This window comes from Hippichthys cyanospilos, chromosome 5 (assembly GCF_059441005.1).
Source record: "Hippichthys cyanospilos isolate Australia breed blue-spotted pipefish chromosome 5, RoL_Hcya_1.0, whole genome shotgun sequence".
NCBI classification, from domain to species: Eukaryota; Metazoa; Chordata; class Actinopteri; order Syngnathiformes; family Syngnathidae; genus Hippichthys; species Hippichthys cyanospilos.
Genome location: NC_142373.1, coordinates 8,618,813 through 8,634,097, shown reverse-complemented (window position 1 = coordinate 8,634,097; position 15,285 = coordinate 8,618,813). Strand labels below are relative to the sequence as shown.

The window sequence follows — 15,285 nt, the reverse complement described above, 5'->3', positions numbered from 1 at the left end:
CGCAATGGCGAATCTGGGATGGGTGATTTAACCAATCAGAAACGGCGATTCTCACTGTAGGGGGCGTCAACCGGGCGTTGAGTAAACCAATCAGAACTACGTTCCGGAACACCACATGGCATAATTTGCTTTGCACCGCCCACAGGACTTCAAAGGCTTCCCTCTCGAAGCCGCCACAGATATGTTTGGGTGGAGCATGGGCCGTGATGGATGACTTTATGGGCCAATGAAAATCTGGTATTTAAATGTCGTCATTGACAGCCGCCAGCTGTCACGGGGCAACGGTAGAATTCAAGACTGTTGCTATGTCACTTCAAGACGACTTTTTCCTTTGGGATGATGATGATTTAAGTGGTGTAACGTTCAAAACGTTTTCATGCCGTTAAGACACTTTTCTTGATGGCTACTCAATCAAAGAAAAAAAAATGTCAATCTGTTCTAGATTACTTAAAGGGATACTATGTTTGTTTAAGTCATTTAGAGCAATAAAAAGTGATAATCATGTCTATAATTAATTTAATGAATACATTATTTTTATGTATGGTTGATTTTTTTTTTTTAAACACATTTTGAAGTTGTTGTGAAAATGACACACACGTCACATGTAATCAGGGTTCCGGCTAACAACCGCTCCTTGCAAATTTGGGTTAGGTCACATGACCAAACACACAAAACATTGATCTGTGATTGGCCCCGACTTGAACAAGTGGTTCTTTTCAGTTGACAAGTAGGATTTTTTTTTCAAAGATATTAATTATACATTAAAACTATTTTAAAAAATGAACTATTACCAAAATATTACCTTCTTACAGATAAAAAGTATTCCTTGAAGTTGAGGGGGTTCTAATATTGTTGGAACATCATACTTGTAGTTGTATCAAGAACTGTTTGAGTAAAACATTGTTGTTCGGCCTGTTGTGCTTTATCAAGTGAGTCCTTTATTCTGTTTATATTAAATACAGAATGAAAGTGTACAAATATAAAGTCAATTTCCCCTTATCACGTCTGCGGGATGTATTGACTACGCAACTATTCCTTTTTAAGTCTGCCAGTGGCTTTCACATAAAAAAAAAAAAATTGTGACGGGCTAATCTTAGTTGGTCTTCCCTCCCACACACGAAAGCTGGCAGAGAGTCTTTTGTGAGGTTTGTAGCGCCTCTGTTGTACGCTACAAAGAGAATTCCTCCCAGTCTGCCCTTCAGTGCTTCAATATGCAGAATGAAAAGTGTCCCAGAAATAAGGCAACAGAGCAAAAATAATGTGAGATAAGAGAGACCAAAATAAACGGGTATTCTCCTTGCTTTAAAAAAAAAAATGAATGTAAATAAAATATAATAGTAGAATTATCTCACGTCATACTGTTCTTATTAACGGCCCTATTGTCAAACCAAATGATTAAATTGTAAGGCAAAAGGGCATAGAAACACAGTCCAGTTATGCCCCCTGGTAGTTTGTATACTTTGCGTTGATCTCTTCATGCAGACGAGGCTTACATAAGAACGCTTCAGTGTCTGAGGGTGGCCAGGCTTTCTTTATGTTCTTTAGCCCCAAGCAAAAAAAAAATATATATATATGGAGCTGCCAATAAAGAGCATTTTTGACAGACAAACATATTGGAACATACTTGCAAGTATGTTTGAACTGATTTACAAGTACGTTCGAATATGTTTAAATATGTTTGAATCTTTGAAAGTATGAGGAAATGTAATTGCAGGCAAAATGCAAAAATATATTGCACTTTTCCCATAATGCAACAGGGTGCTAATTTGATTTTTTTAGCATCTGGCCTACATTATACCAGCAAATAAGTAAATGTTGCTCATTAGTCATTATTTCTCATTTTTATGATTTTACCATTGAATACATGTTTTTTTAGTAATGCCACATGGTATGCACATGCGCAAATTAATACCCCATGGCAATATAAGGAAAAACGCTATGTTTTTAGCATTTAGCCTACACGTTTTTACAATTACATTCAAATGAGTGTGCTGTTTCAAAATGTACATTCCACATTGTCAGCGGCACGCTTCCATAAAAATACATTTAATTAAGCATGCATGGGCTTGGTGTCTTCTGCAATATGTCAAATAATGAGAGCATGATCAAATATTATGCATGTGAAACTTGATTTCACCCAAATCCCAGTGAAATGCTTCGTTGAAAAAGCATTAAGACAAGTTGAAATCAACAGAGGTAGTTGTAGAAGTACCACATTGCATACGTACTGAAAATTGGTCGAATAAGCCGGATAAGTCGACTTTAAAAAGAAGTCTATTAAAAATACATGACTCAAAACTCTGCCTGACACATGTTCAAGCCTCCGTTTTCTACACGTACCTTTCTTGCAGAAGTATGCCGTGGTGCAATGGTGGGAAAGGAGAACGATCCCCCCCCAAAAGGGGCTATAACAAGTTTGGTATCATTTCCAAATAAAAAAAAAAGATTGACAAAAATAAAGTAAAGTTGAATTATTATAAAGTGGGGAGAAAAACAAGCATATGCAAAGACAATCTTGACATACAGCTACATTGCACCACCTAGTGGCCAAATCGATCATGCTATTTTTGAGTTTTTGTGGATTTAGTAGTTAGCAGGCTTTCATTAAAGACAATATTAGCAAAAAATAGTGTCCCAAAATAAGGTAAAGAACTTCCCAAAAAGCCCAGTCTACTCTTAAAAGGAAGAAGATAACAACAAAGATGAAGAAAAACAGGAAGTTAATCACCTTATACTGGCAAACAGGCGGTTCGACTCCCAGGTTTGCTCATGTAATATTGTTGAAGCGTCATCAGTAAGTGTTTTAAGGACACTATTACATGTGTAATGTGTATTCAACTTCATGTATGTGCGAACTAAACAACAGCTTGTATTGCTGGCCTTAAACGTAGTAGCTTGCACGCTAGTGCTAACCTCAATTGCTAATGGTTAGCACAAGCACATTTTGTTGGTGTCTTAAAATTTATGTATGGAAGATAAGAAATGAGTAGTTTTATCCACTTCAACTCACGTTCAACCTTAGTAGAAAAAAAAATTGTGAGTGTGTGTGTGTGAATACATGAAGTTAGTCTATGTCAGTGTATGGGGTGTTTTTTTTCTATGATTATTATCAAATGAAAATAGGAATTTGAATTTAACAACCTATGAAATCTTTTCTCCCCGACATTGAAATCTTGCGTATTCAAGTGCAAACATTCCCACAAATTGTCTTTAAACGAATGTTGGTTTGAGGTCTTCCTTGAACACCACCGGATGTGCAGAGCGGCAGAGGTCGTAACCTTCGCACTCGCCGTCCGAGGAGTCCGAGGACTCCGAGGACAGCAGCGAGCCTCGCTGCAAGCAGGCGTCGCAATAGGGTCGGTGGTAGAAGCAGTAGTCCGTGGAGCTGCTTGAGTCCGAGTCCCAGAGACCGCGGGGGTCCGCACCGCGGGCTTTTTTCCGCCTGTCGCAGCCCATCTCATTGTCAGATGTGTCGACATGCTCTGGAGAACATCCGCCGGGCCTCGATACCAAACTACCCACGTCCTCTTCTTGTAAGTTAAGGTCACTGTTAGGAGCCCGGAGGTTGGTACTATCCAAAGTGACTTCCCGATTCAGGGTTACGGCTTCTGGGCGGTTCCTTCGACTCTGACGGTCCCTCGCCTTCCTCTCTGCATGAAGGCAAGGTGGGGTCGAACCACGTCTGGACGAGCGGAAGGGCGGTCGACGTTTCCTCATGGCGTAGGGGGAGATGCTGGGGTAGCGAAAGACTAACGGGGGGTTGGGGGAACGCGGTGTCCGCAGAGAGATGGGTGAAAGTGAGGAGTCCTCAGGAAATCTGCTATGAGAAGGTCTCCTCGCAGATTTTAAAACGGTTTCCAAGACCGTGTCCACGCTCAGTTCTTGGAGAATCTCCTGCAACTTCTCGCTACTGACAAAACCAGTCGGTCTGGCGTTCTGTCCCAAGGGAGATGTTGGCCCATTGCTAAAGGTTTCGACCTCAAAAGGATTCAAAAGTCTAGGGGGTTGCAGTGAGGTGACAAAGTCAGCCGTTTCCTTTGCGGTTCTAAGGAACCCTGAAAAACGGAGTGGGTCCCCTGCTATGGACTCGCTTGCGTCTGCATCCAATCCACTGGAAACTGGAGATACAGGACATGGCGAAGGAGGCTGATCATAAGATCCCGAACCACCGGGTGACGATGGAGCAGCGTTGAGAAGAGGCCGGACTGGCGGCGGGGATGAAAGCCTGGACTTGACGTCGCTATGAGGTAGAGAAGCTGGAAGTTGACAGGACTGAAGTTCTGTGGTCTGAGTAGACAATGACTGGAGATTGCCCGTCTCCTGTTCCTCTGACGTTTGACTGGCTGACACCAGACGCAGAAGTTTGTCTTTGGCGTTGCTCACTTGCTCCTGCAAGCTGTCAATCACAGCGTTCTTCTGGAAAACGGCAAATAAATATGAAGTTCGACGTCAGTGCTTCAAGAGCTGCAGCCCAATGTGGTTCTCCGGATATCCAATTCAAGTATATTTGAATTGCGCTTGTATTAAAAACCCGTATCTTAACATAAATGATACCTCGTTGAGCAGCTTCTTCATGGAGTTGTTCTCGCCGAGGAGAAAGTAGACATCTTCCTGGCTGTAGACTGAAGGCTGGCTCTTACCGGGGCTGCTGAAGTACTTGGCCATCTGACTCGGGTTGTTGTGATCCTCCTCAAAATGCCTCCATTCGGTCAGCTGCTCGTGTAGCCGATGGCCAAGGAAATTAGGAAAAAAGTCTTGTTTTCTAATACGATATACTGTACGTTCCCCCACATTTCAAAAGCATAATAATGGAAAGACACAAAATCGATTGTTCACTAATGTACGCCCTGTGAAAACCGCAAGTCACTGGAACACAATTTCGGAATAAGTTAATCTTCTAATTAATTGGCTCTTAATCTGAAAAAAAAAGCAAGTTTCCAGTCCTTGAATTTAAAAGTTTTAATTTAGATTTGATGATATTGGCAGAAACCGTTAAAATCTCATGTAGCCCCATTAGAGAACCACTGATCTCAACTGTCCAAAGTTGAACAAATAAATATTGCCATTCATCCAGGAAATTTCATTCTCAGGGCACTGTTCTGGTTGTCTTGAGTAGGAGAAGCGAAGCAATCGATGCGTGTTCCTAGCCTTGTAATTCTACTGTCTACCGCTAGAGGGTGTCATACATCGCTAAATGACAAAGAACGAAACAGTGTGAGATTATTAATTGAGTATTACACTGTTGATACAATATTCTTGTGTAATCCAGCATTCTTACTGCCTCTCAATCTGTAAATGTGTATTCTTTTAATAGTGGTTGATTTAACACAACAACCACAAAAGAAGTAGCCTACCTCGGATTGAATGTATGGACTCTTAAAAACGTCAAAATGCCTGATTGGGAATGAGTAAAAGACATCTAAACATTCAGTGCTATAAATATAAGACACACAAATGGCTGGCAATAAGCCCAAAAAGTATGTGCTCAGACTCTTGCCCAAAGATCGCAAAGATTAATGATCCCGTGGAAAATGGATGACAGCATCCAGACACAATACAGTGCGCATGTTTACTAGTGTGGGACCAGGTGTGTTTGGAGGAAACGGCTCATCGCCAAAATATTTCCTTCTCCTTCAGATGCATTCCTTTATCCTAACATAAACCCACACCAGCAGACAATTAGCGGATCATAAAGCTGCCAGCATATATTTTACCAACAGGCGTTGTGTGAGTCACCCTCCAGTGATAACTCAAAGTCAAGATGCGTTTCCCAGCACGATATGAGAAAGTCTCGTTAATACGACAATAATTTCAAGGCGCATCGAGGGTTGTTACGGGTTTCTAGCTAAACAACGACACCCTCAGGTCTTGTGCGTAACTGCAGAAATCAGAACAAAATACAGTTGGGAGGCTTAAATTTGAGGATTTGGATCATTAGAAGTTCAACAAAAGATGAAAAAAATGCTTAAAATGGGCTGTCAATTAATTTGAGAACGGATTCATCGTTGAGGAATTTCGACAGCTGTAATGCAACGGGGTTTCCTACCTGAGGCACAAAGAGCATGCAGTTGGTAGCCAGCGTGCAGATGAAAATGGCGCCGGCCACCATGCCGTAGACCACGTTGGGCCAAGCTGGCATCAGCACGGACGCTGGGACGACCGCGCCGGCGCACAGGGTGACCAAAGTGACGGCGGTGAGGATGGTGGGAGATTGGTTGACCGGAGGGTGGCTGACATTGCTGGTCAGGCCGGCCAGGTACGTGCCGTAGAGCAGGAGACACCCCTTGAAAGAGAAACAAACATTTGCAACGTTTACAAACCTTCAAATTACAAGAGAAGAAGCTGTGGTTTTAATCACCGAAATGATTGCAAAAAAATCTGCTAACGTGACAAGATCGTCAACGGTTGTCATTAAATTCCAGCCCTCTAACGCCTAAATTTGCACCGATTTGGCTCATAACCTACCTTTTTAACCACTATGATGATAACCCACAGATCCGAGTACGCGGAAGAGCAAGAATCAAGCCGAGACAAGGAATAGGAGATGTCCTTCTCCACCATCTAAAATCAACACAAACATACCGCCAGTGATGGGGAAACCGCACTCAAATAGATGACATCCAGCCCGACGAACGCGAAAGCAATTTGAATATTCAGCGATACGATTGCAGCCACCCACCTTAACCACGGCGCCGAGAGATCGGGAACAGCGAATCGGATCCGACAGGTTCCAGGCGCTCAGGACCAGCAAGTCCAGCAGGATCAAGAGAGCCACCATGGCCATTAGCTGAATGTCTTTGATGATCTGACACGTCGGAGCACCGAGCGGTACGAGTGAGTTACAACCGAGTCGGTGCTAAAAAAAAAAGCCTAAAGGTTTAGCTAGGGCAGGGGTCGGCAATCTTTAACATTCAACGAGACATTTCTTTCCACAGATAAGGAGCCGCAAACCATGTATTACACCCGAAATGGAGATGTTAATATATGGGGATGCAAAATAAAACAATAGCAAGCAGGTTTGATGAAAAAAAAAAAAAGAGCTGTATCTACCACTCTCTTGTCAGGCACTCTCTGGGTAAACACTTTGTACAGCCGCCATGTTTTTCCTAAGATGGGTCCAAACACCATGGTGCTGCCGAGACACAGGGTCCACACGCGGGCCTGTGGGAAGTAGCGCAAACTCATTTTAACAACTGTAGAAGGACACCTAAAATTCTATCCTTTTTAACATTAACAAAAGAAAAAAAAGTCACTGAGATCAACTTTTGGTGAACTACTTTTGAATGGGGTTTATACAGGTTATTCCCAATCTGAAAAAAACAAGAGTTTAAAGAGAATCAAAGTGACTGAAATTAAATCAAATGTCAATCCGTATTCAAACTAGAAACACTTTTGAACACCGTTTGATGCTGAAAAATACAACACATGAATAAATAATGAATGTAAATTCATCTTAAATAGATTCTAGTACAAGATGTTACTAACGTGTAGCACAGCTGCTGACGCTTCCATTTGAGGGTGCGTTGGCGGGTCCACGGCAAACAGGAAGCCGCTACTGTAGGTGAGGACACTTCCGAAGAGACTCAGGACATTCAGGTTGGGACTGGACATCTTCACTATCCTTGTAGAAAAAACAAAAAAACAATAGCAAACGCAGCATGTGTTATAAAGTGCAAAATAGCTTTCTACATAATTTTGCTTCATGCGAGAAACTAAAGTTTGAAAATCTGAATAATTCAATGTGAATTGTTTGACTTATTCTGCTCTGTATCTATCACAACACCAATGACAATTTCAGTAGTCCATCTATGGCATTTTGAATTGTATCTTCTTAGAATTAGGCTATCGGACTTTCGGTCGTAGTCCCGAGAATTCTCAGAATTCATGCAACCGAATGGAGGGAGGATTCTGATTTGAAAGTTAGGGTTAGGTTAGATACTGCAAGTGAGAATTTTGAGAATCAGGTCAGATTTCTGGGATAAAAGTGAGAACCCTGCCTATATTTTTCTCTTCACTGGCCTTAATCTTTGTTCATAGTTTTCCCCTGATAATGTTCCAATGAGCGCTAACCTGTTGTTTTTGAAGCGCAGGGTGAAAAGCAGGAAGCAGAAAGTCAGCAAGATGCCGCACGAGAGCAGCGTCCACACCACGGCGCTCAACACCGGCGAGAGCGAGCGTTTCGGGAGTTCCGCCGCCATCTGGGAACACGTATCACCCCCAAATCAATCGCCAAGATTCGCATTTTGCTTTTCGCCTTATTCCCAAATCTAATAGATAGAATTGCCTAAATATGTCAGCAAATCATTTGTTTCATGGGAATGAAGCTCCTCAACGCTCCTCAACATAGCTTCTTGGCCTCAAAATGGCAGCTGTATGCTGTATATAGAATTTTGAGGGAAACGAATCCATTTAGTAAAACGGCTGTCGCCTAATGATATTTTCTGGACGCCCTAAGAGACAAAGGTTGAAATGTGGCTGACGATTACCCGACTTAGGCCGCACAGTTTCTGCAACAGCTCCAGGCTGTCCTGCCTGTGGGTCCCCGAGTGGCCGAGGCACAATGGGGAATCGCAGCGGGAGCTGCAGTTCCACTCGGGCTCCATGGCTGGCCCGGGTCAGTCCACTTTCACCAGCGCATCCTGGTTTAGGGGAGAAAAAAAAAAAAAAATCTATAAATGGTGTGCCAATGACAGAAAGCGGATTTGACTTTCCGGTTGCAATACTCATAGTCTCCACAGTGTGGTGCTCTCTCGGTCACTTTACAAGGAAATAGGCGGGCGAACATTTAAGACACTCGATTAGGTACACCGATGAGTTCCAACTCCCTCGAAAAATAGTATTTCTGTTAGATTCTGATTGAAACCGTTAAATAAATATGAAATCAACAATATGTTCGTCTAAGACAGGCTACTTCAGTATTTTTACCATTTGTATGAAATTCAGTTAACTTTATAACAGCTGTATTTTTCTTATCTAACAATACACAATTTACGTTGCATCGAATGAAAACCTTAAACTGTTGTCAGTTTGACACAAATTTGGTTGTTTTCTGGTTTCAATTTAAATAGTCCTGTTCCACTCCTTTTTATGCGACGTGAATTTATGTCAGATTATTTCAATAATGGATGAAATAATGGGTAGAATAATTGATTCCAAAAGTTATTTGATAGCGACAGCCATAATTTGCTGTGGTCTTGCTTGACATATTTTATCTGGCAATTCCAAAAGATGGATTGTGTAACATTATCTTGTGAACAACAATTCAATATGTCTTTTTTAACCTTTCAATCAATTTGCTATTAATTTGAAAAGAAAAACCATACTGTTTCTGTCCTGTCATTAAAATCATTGAATTAGTTTTAATTAATGAAGGTTGATGCATACAAATACATGTCTGTTGTTCTCCTGGCGAGTTTAGAGCAGGCTACACCAAAGCTGTAATTAGCGGATCCGACAAACAAAAAATTGCGGGAATGACAAACAGACATGCGCTAAGCAAAATCAGTTTGTCACCGTGGCCGCAGGCGCTTCCACCCTGCACCGACACGTAGATGCGCTCGCACAGCTGAAGCTCCAAAACAGACCGACTGTGACTCAGGCGCATGTGGCTCACGCCGACGTTTACCTGAGCAATATCAAGTATTAGGCATCATACCGTATGTCTGCTCCGCTCAATGTCTGACTTTATAAAGTCTTGGCAAATACATAACACGCGAGGCAGCATCCAAGTTCTCAAAGCAGTAATTGCAACCAACTTTTCTCATTGTGAGGATCTAAGTTTAGCCTGGGTTGTTTGTTGAAATTATGGGGAGTCTTCCAGTGCTTTGGTTCTTTCACATCGCCTCGTGTAAAAAGTCTACACACCCCCGTTGAAATTAGGAAAACGATATTTTCAGCTGTGTAACTAAATTAAAAAATGGTTTTCAAATTAGATTTAGATGGCCTAGTAGGCTTTTCGTGACACTTTTTTTTTTTAGCTTACAAATGGAAATATAAAAGCAGCTGTTCTCACCCAGGAGGAAAGGGAGGCACTTCAGAGTGTATGTGAGATTTTGAATAAGGTTAGTGCAGACAACAGCAATTCCAGTTCATTACTATTCATACCGTAACAGGAACGGTGCAGTTTTCCTTTCAAATTAAGAGTCAGTCAATTGGAACATGAAGCAACTTTGTTAAATTGTGTTCTAGTGAGTCCTTTGCAAAATAATGTTGTCAAGTTTGATACAAATTGTCATTAGACATGCAATTTTACAGCAGACCAGAAAAAAAACAGACGATGTTCCAGGAGAAATCTTTTGAGTTGCTGAATAAAATACAGCTAAAGATACCACAATTAACGTAGTTCCAAAGTTTAATGAGTCATTTGGGTTGCTGAATAAAATACGCTATAAAATACGAGACACCAGCGCACACATTTTTAAAAAGTTTCTTTCGATTACTTTTTAACCAGATTTCTGCAAGTATTACCAAATTCAGTTTGATGCGTTTGTACCGGGATAGGAAAAGTACATTTTTAAAGACTGTGAATAAGGGGCAAGCGAAACAACACCTCTAGCTTAGCGGTGTTGTTGCATTGTTTGTGTGAAAGGCTCTTTTCGGATTAAAGTGGCAGAAATGACTTTTGGTAAGAATCAGCTAAGAATTGTGACCTACTTCCACCACATTAAGAGAACAATGCGGCGGCATATCTGGGCACTTCCTGTTCTTGTCCTTTCGTCACTTTTCCGGGTTTGGCTCGCGCTCCCGCTGCTTCCTGCAGGAAAGCCCCCGCTACAAGGAGGCATTTCCTCCTGGTTTTTCAAAAAAAACACTTTGACTGCGGAGAGGTCAACGAAGGTAGGATTGGGCAATAAGGCTTTTCAGGGTTTTATGTTCTTTGAAATCCCAGGATCCCACAAGGGTGGTTTTTTGCGAGAAAAAATGTTAACACTGTTCGTAGGTCATCCCGTATTTGTATTTGCAACACGTAGACATGAATATTTTCCGTCGAAGCTGTTGGTGAAGAGCACGCGGGGGGACGACACTTCTCTAAGGGCCGAACAGCACGGGTTGGGTCTTTGTGTTCCCGATTAGGAAGATGGCAGCGTGGACTGCCACCTACAGCCCTCACTATCACAAACCGATTGTTTGCATTGTTTCCAGAGCTCTCGCCCGACCCTTCGGGGCAGCAATGACTTTTGCACAAGGGGCCCATCCGAATTAATAAACGGGGAGCGGAGAGGACGTCCGCTCTCCTCGCCCAAAAAAAAGAACCCTAGTCGTCGTCCTTCCTGTTTGCTGTTGATGAAATATTCCGGGTTACTTACTTACTACAGACTGCAAAAAAACCAAAAAGATGTATTGCGGGACCGTACGCGGTTTTTCTGGAGACCGACGTCTCCCGTCTGACTTTTTAATCGAAGCACCGTAAGGTAATTGTCCCACTTTCAGGATTAAGATTAACGGTGGCCGCCGGCCTCATGAAAATCCGAGCGGAGAGGGCAATTTTGAGGCATTCCGCCTCAACCGACGCTCTCTTTCTAAGTTGATTCTCTAAGCTGAGTTAGAATGCAATTTATTGGGGATAATCTCCGGCCGCGTGGTGGTGCATTTTGCAGCAATGGCGCCGTTTTTGGTGGGAGGCTGAAGATAATCTGGTTAGAGGAGTCAGCTCTGCGGGGCGGGGCGCCTTCCATTTCTTTCCCTGCTCATCTTGATGAGATAATACTTCTGGTGCCTGCTCGGCCTGGATGCAAAGCCTTTTATACGGACGCCGCTCCCTGTCGAAGCTGTTAGCGGTACTAACCAAAATAATGATGCGTAAGAGAAAATATCATTTTGATACAGGCCTAGACTAAACTCAAATAAAAACCTACATTATCTACTTATTGCATTTTTTTTAACTATTAACAATGATAACCCAGTGAGTTGGGAAAGTCTTCTTCTGTGTGTCTTTATGTCTGTATTATATTGCCCTCTGGTGTCCAAACGGCACAACACCAAAAGGAGCAGCACAATGTCCATTTAACTGAAGAACATTTTTTTGCTTTGCAAAAGTATCATTTCGTCACAAAAGGAAAACAAGGACTCACAACAACAGAATGATTGTGGAAGTATGGCTATATATATATATATATATATATATATATATATATATATATATATATATATATATATATATGTAATTCAGCATCTTTGCAAAAATACATTTAAAATAATTATATTTCAATAATCCATAAAATATTATGTACGTTCATACAGAATTTTATATATACAGTATTTATATTTATTTGTATATTTATTTACATTAAGTATAAATGTAAAAATGTGCATCTAATTAAAAATAATTAAAAGATACTATTTATAAATATCAACATTCCACTGAAATACAAGTTCATAAAAATAATTTTCTTTTCTGTATGCTAAATTGAACTTTGTTTAAAATTTTACATCCACATATATGATACAGAGGACACTGTGTGCTTGCATTTTTTGTTTCGAACAATTTTGTTGTATACCAGCTATGCAATGATAATAAAAGCATATTATTCTATTTAATTACATTATGCTAATCATTTATTTTTTTTTGCTGATTTTATGTTCACCTAGTTCAAGAGAGACCTAACGCACTTTTTTTGGCCAAACCAAATTTGCTTCGTACAAGAAGCACCGATGCACGCGAACAAAAGCCGACCTTTGGACGATCCCGACGTCCGCGGCCTCCACGGCGGGTGACTCCGGGACGCTTGGATGAAGGCGCCGCAGCTAACATGTCCTGGCATTAGATCGGCACGCTTGAGAAGAAGCCCGGCATTTCCAAGCACGCGTCAAACTTTCCATACCGGCTCCCGTCAGGAGAAGCTGAGCGCACTGAGAGTTCGTGAGGAGGGAGGTGTGTGTGTGTGTGTGTGTGTGTGTCACAGGAAGGGTGTGTGCGTGCGTGTGTGAGGCGTTCTCCCTTTCACACACATCTCCCGCCAATAGGTTTCAAGCGTGATGGTCCGTGCGAGGGTTGTGACAATCCTCGGGGACAGGGTGGCACACGTAGCAGTGTCCAACGCAAATAAATAGGCTTGTTTCGATGGAAAGAGATACACACGCTCACGAGATCATGTGAGCGCAGTGGATGCAATATTTGGTGTTATTAGAACGTTACTGAGATTTACTATGCCCGCACAGAAACATTTTAGGAAGGTTAAAGCATCTAAACCAAATGCGTGCACACACAATGGGAGGGGACAGGAAAATATGTATAAACATACACAAAGTACGTTTTTCTATCATAGTGGGGACATCCGATTGTTTAACCCTTATCCTAACAAAATCCAAATCAACCCCAAACCTACACTCTAAAACCAGGTATCGACCCTGAGAAGGAGGTCTGAACTTGTCGCTTCTACGAAAATGTTCCCCACTGGCGAGACGTCCCCACAATGACCGTCAAAATCGGAAATTTGGTCACCATCGTATAGCAAAAACCAAGGACACTCACACATTTTTTCTTTCAATGGTAGTGAGGACATCTAATAGATATGATTGCCTAACCCTAACCTCAACCAAACTTGAACTTGTTGGTTCCAACAAAATGGTCCCCACTAGAGCAGGAGGTCCCCACAAAGACAGCAAAATTTAGTCCACACTATCCAGCAAAAACCAAGCCCGCACACACATACACAAACCGCCGAGTCATTCCTGAAGCGGGCGTGTCAACATGGCTCACAGCTGTAAGAGACGCACTAAAACATGATCATAACATAAACACAATTATGCACAAAATACACCCGCATGACCACAATCAGAGAGGTACACGTTCGGAAATGTTTCTCTTCAGGTATCCAAAATGTTAGGAACAGTTCCCAGGTATGATGCGCTGCAAAATGGAAATGTGATTTTAGGTATGTGGTGAAATGGATTTCAATGAAAAGTGGCTATCGTTACATGGTGGTCGGTGTGCAATGTCAAGTATGCAGCGGCCATGTTGGCAGGGGCAACTTTTCACTCCATACGAGATCTAGCAAAGAGACGTGCCAATATGGCAGCCATTTCAGCAGGGACAATTTTTCAATACAGAATAGAGCTAATGACCAGAGGTGGCGGCCATGCTGGAAGGGGCCAATTTTCCAGACTAGATTTTGTTAAACAGATGTGTCAACTTCGTGGCCATGTTGGCAGGTACAACCTGATAGTACAGACAATGTCTGGCGAAGAGATGTGCCAATATGGCAGCCATTTTAGTAGGGTCAATTTTTCAGTACGGAATAGACCCGATTGAAGCGATGTGCAGATGTGGTGGCCATGTTGGCAGGGGCAAGCCTCCAGCACGGATTGAATTAAGCAAATAGATGCACTCACGTTGTGTCCATGTTGGCGGGGGCAACTTTTCAGTACAGACTAGATCCAGCAAACAGACGTGGCGGCCACGTGGGCAGTGGTAACCTCTCAATACAGAGTAAATTTGGTTGACATGTGGACAATGTCAAAAATGGTTACACCTTGGCAGACACCCACCATGAAAGGGGAACATGGATAAGACACTTAAACATATAAGAACCCCTCAAAGTTCAGGTTTATGGAGGATATGCGCATAAAAGCTAACCATACAATTTGGTAATGATCCATATTAAGCGGCAATCTCACAGGATGGCGCTAGCGCTTTTGAAACAATTATCAAAAAAGCACAAGCACAAGAAAATGACTACCTAAAACAAACAAGAGCAAGCATCAAGGTGTTCAAAGTTCTTTGCGATCCCATGACAGCACGCTCGCGTCCCACTGAGGAACAAAAGCGTCTGGGTTACACGGTCGACCGCTATCGTGTTTCCCTCAAGATCGGGTTTAAGGTGGACTCGTTGGCGGGCGCGTGGCTGCTGCTGGCTACGACGAACACATGACTAACAGCCTGAATATTTCATCGACAGAGCAGAAGTCAGCTCACCAAGGTTAATTATTGATACTGTTAGAATTTCTTCAGCAATGCTATTAGGATTATATAGTGATTATTATTGTATACAGTATAATACAGTAATTGCCATTCATTATTATTTGCTCGATTGTGGAATCGAGTCTGCTCGGGGAAGCGAACAGAATTTTCGGTAGAACGTTTCGAAAATCGTAAACAGCAGTCAGCATATTGCACATTTTATAAGTATGAAAATGCTCGGTATAGGTCGCGTGCATAAGGGTGGCCCTGCGTACATAATCATAGGATTATCAAAGTAACTTTACAAAGTTGAGGCAGTCTGGATTTAGCCTGCCCGTCCGTCACGTGTGCCGGCTGAGCTGAGGGTGCGCACCGCAATGTACATT

At 42.2% G+C, this 15,285-nt stretch overlaps 1 protein-coding gene and 1 long non-coding RNA gene across 3 annotated transcripts; one reads left to right on the top strand and one right to left on the bottom strand.

Annotated features, from left to right (window-relative positions):
- Nucleotides 1-915: 915 nt before the first annotated feature.
- On the bottom strand, nt 916-12,831 carry gpr156 (G protein-coupled receptor 156). Its single transcript, XM_088415940.1, has 10 exons — nt 12,674-12,831; nt 8,487-8,639; nt 8,071-8,198; nt 7,486-7,621; nt 7,051-7,161; nt 6,680-6,805; nt 6,466-6,561; nt 6,047-6,283; nt 4,555-4,713; nt 916-4,416 (listed from the first exon to the last, which is right to left on the bottom strand). The coding sequence occupies exons 2-10, from the start codon at nt 8,601-8,603 to the stop codon at nt 3,211-3,213; spliced, it is 2,316 nt and encodes a 771-aa protein (XP_088272066.1). The 5' UTR covers nt 8,604-8,639; nt 12,674-12,831; the 3' UTR covers nt 916-3,210.
- LOC148423353 (uncharacterized) lies at nt 6,039-11,252 on the top strand. 2 transcript variants are annotated; one of them, XR_015865769.1, is made up of 3 exons: nt 6,039-6,256; nt 6,496-6,834; nt 8,091-11,252. It is a non-coding gene; the product is annotated as an uncharacterized LOC148423353 (long non-coding RNA). The 2 variants fall into 2 exon arrangements; XR_015865768.1 differs by having other exon boundaries at nt 6,043-6,256; nt 6,496-6,828.
- Nucleotides 12,832-15,285: the final 2,454 nt, after the last annotated feature.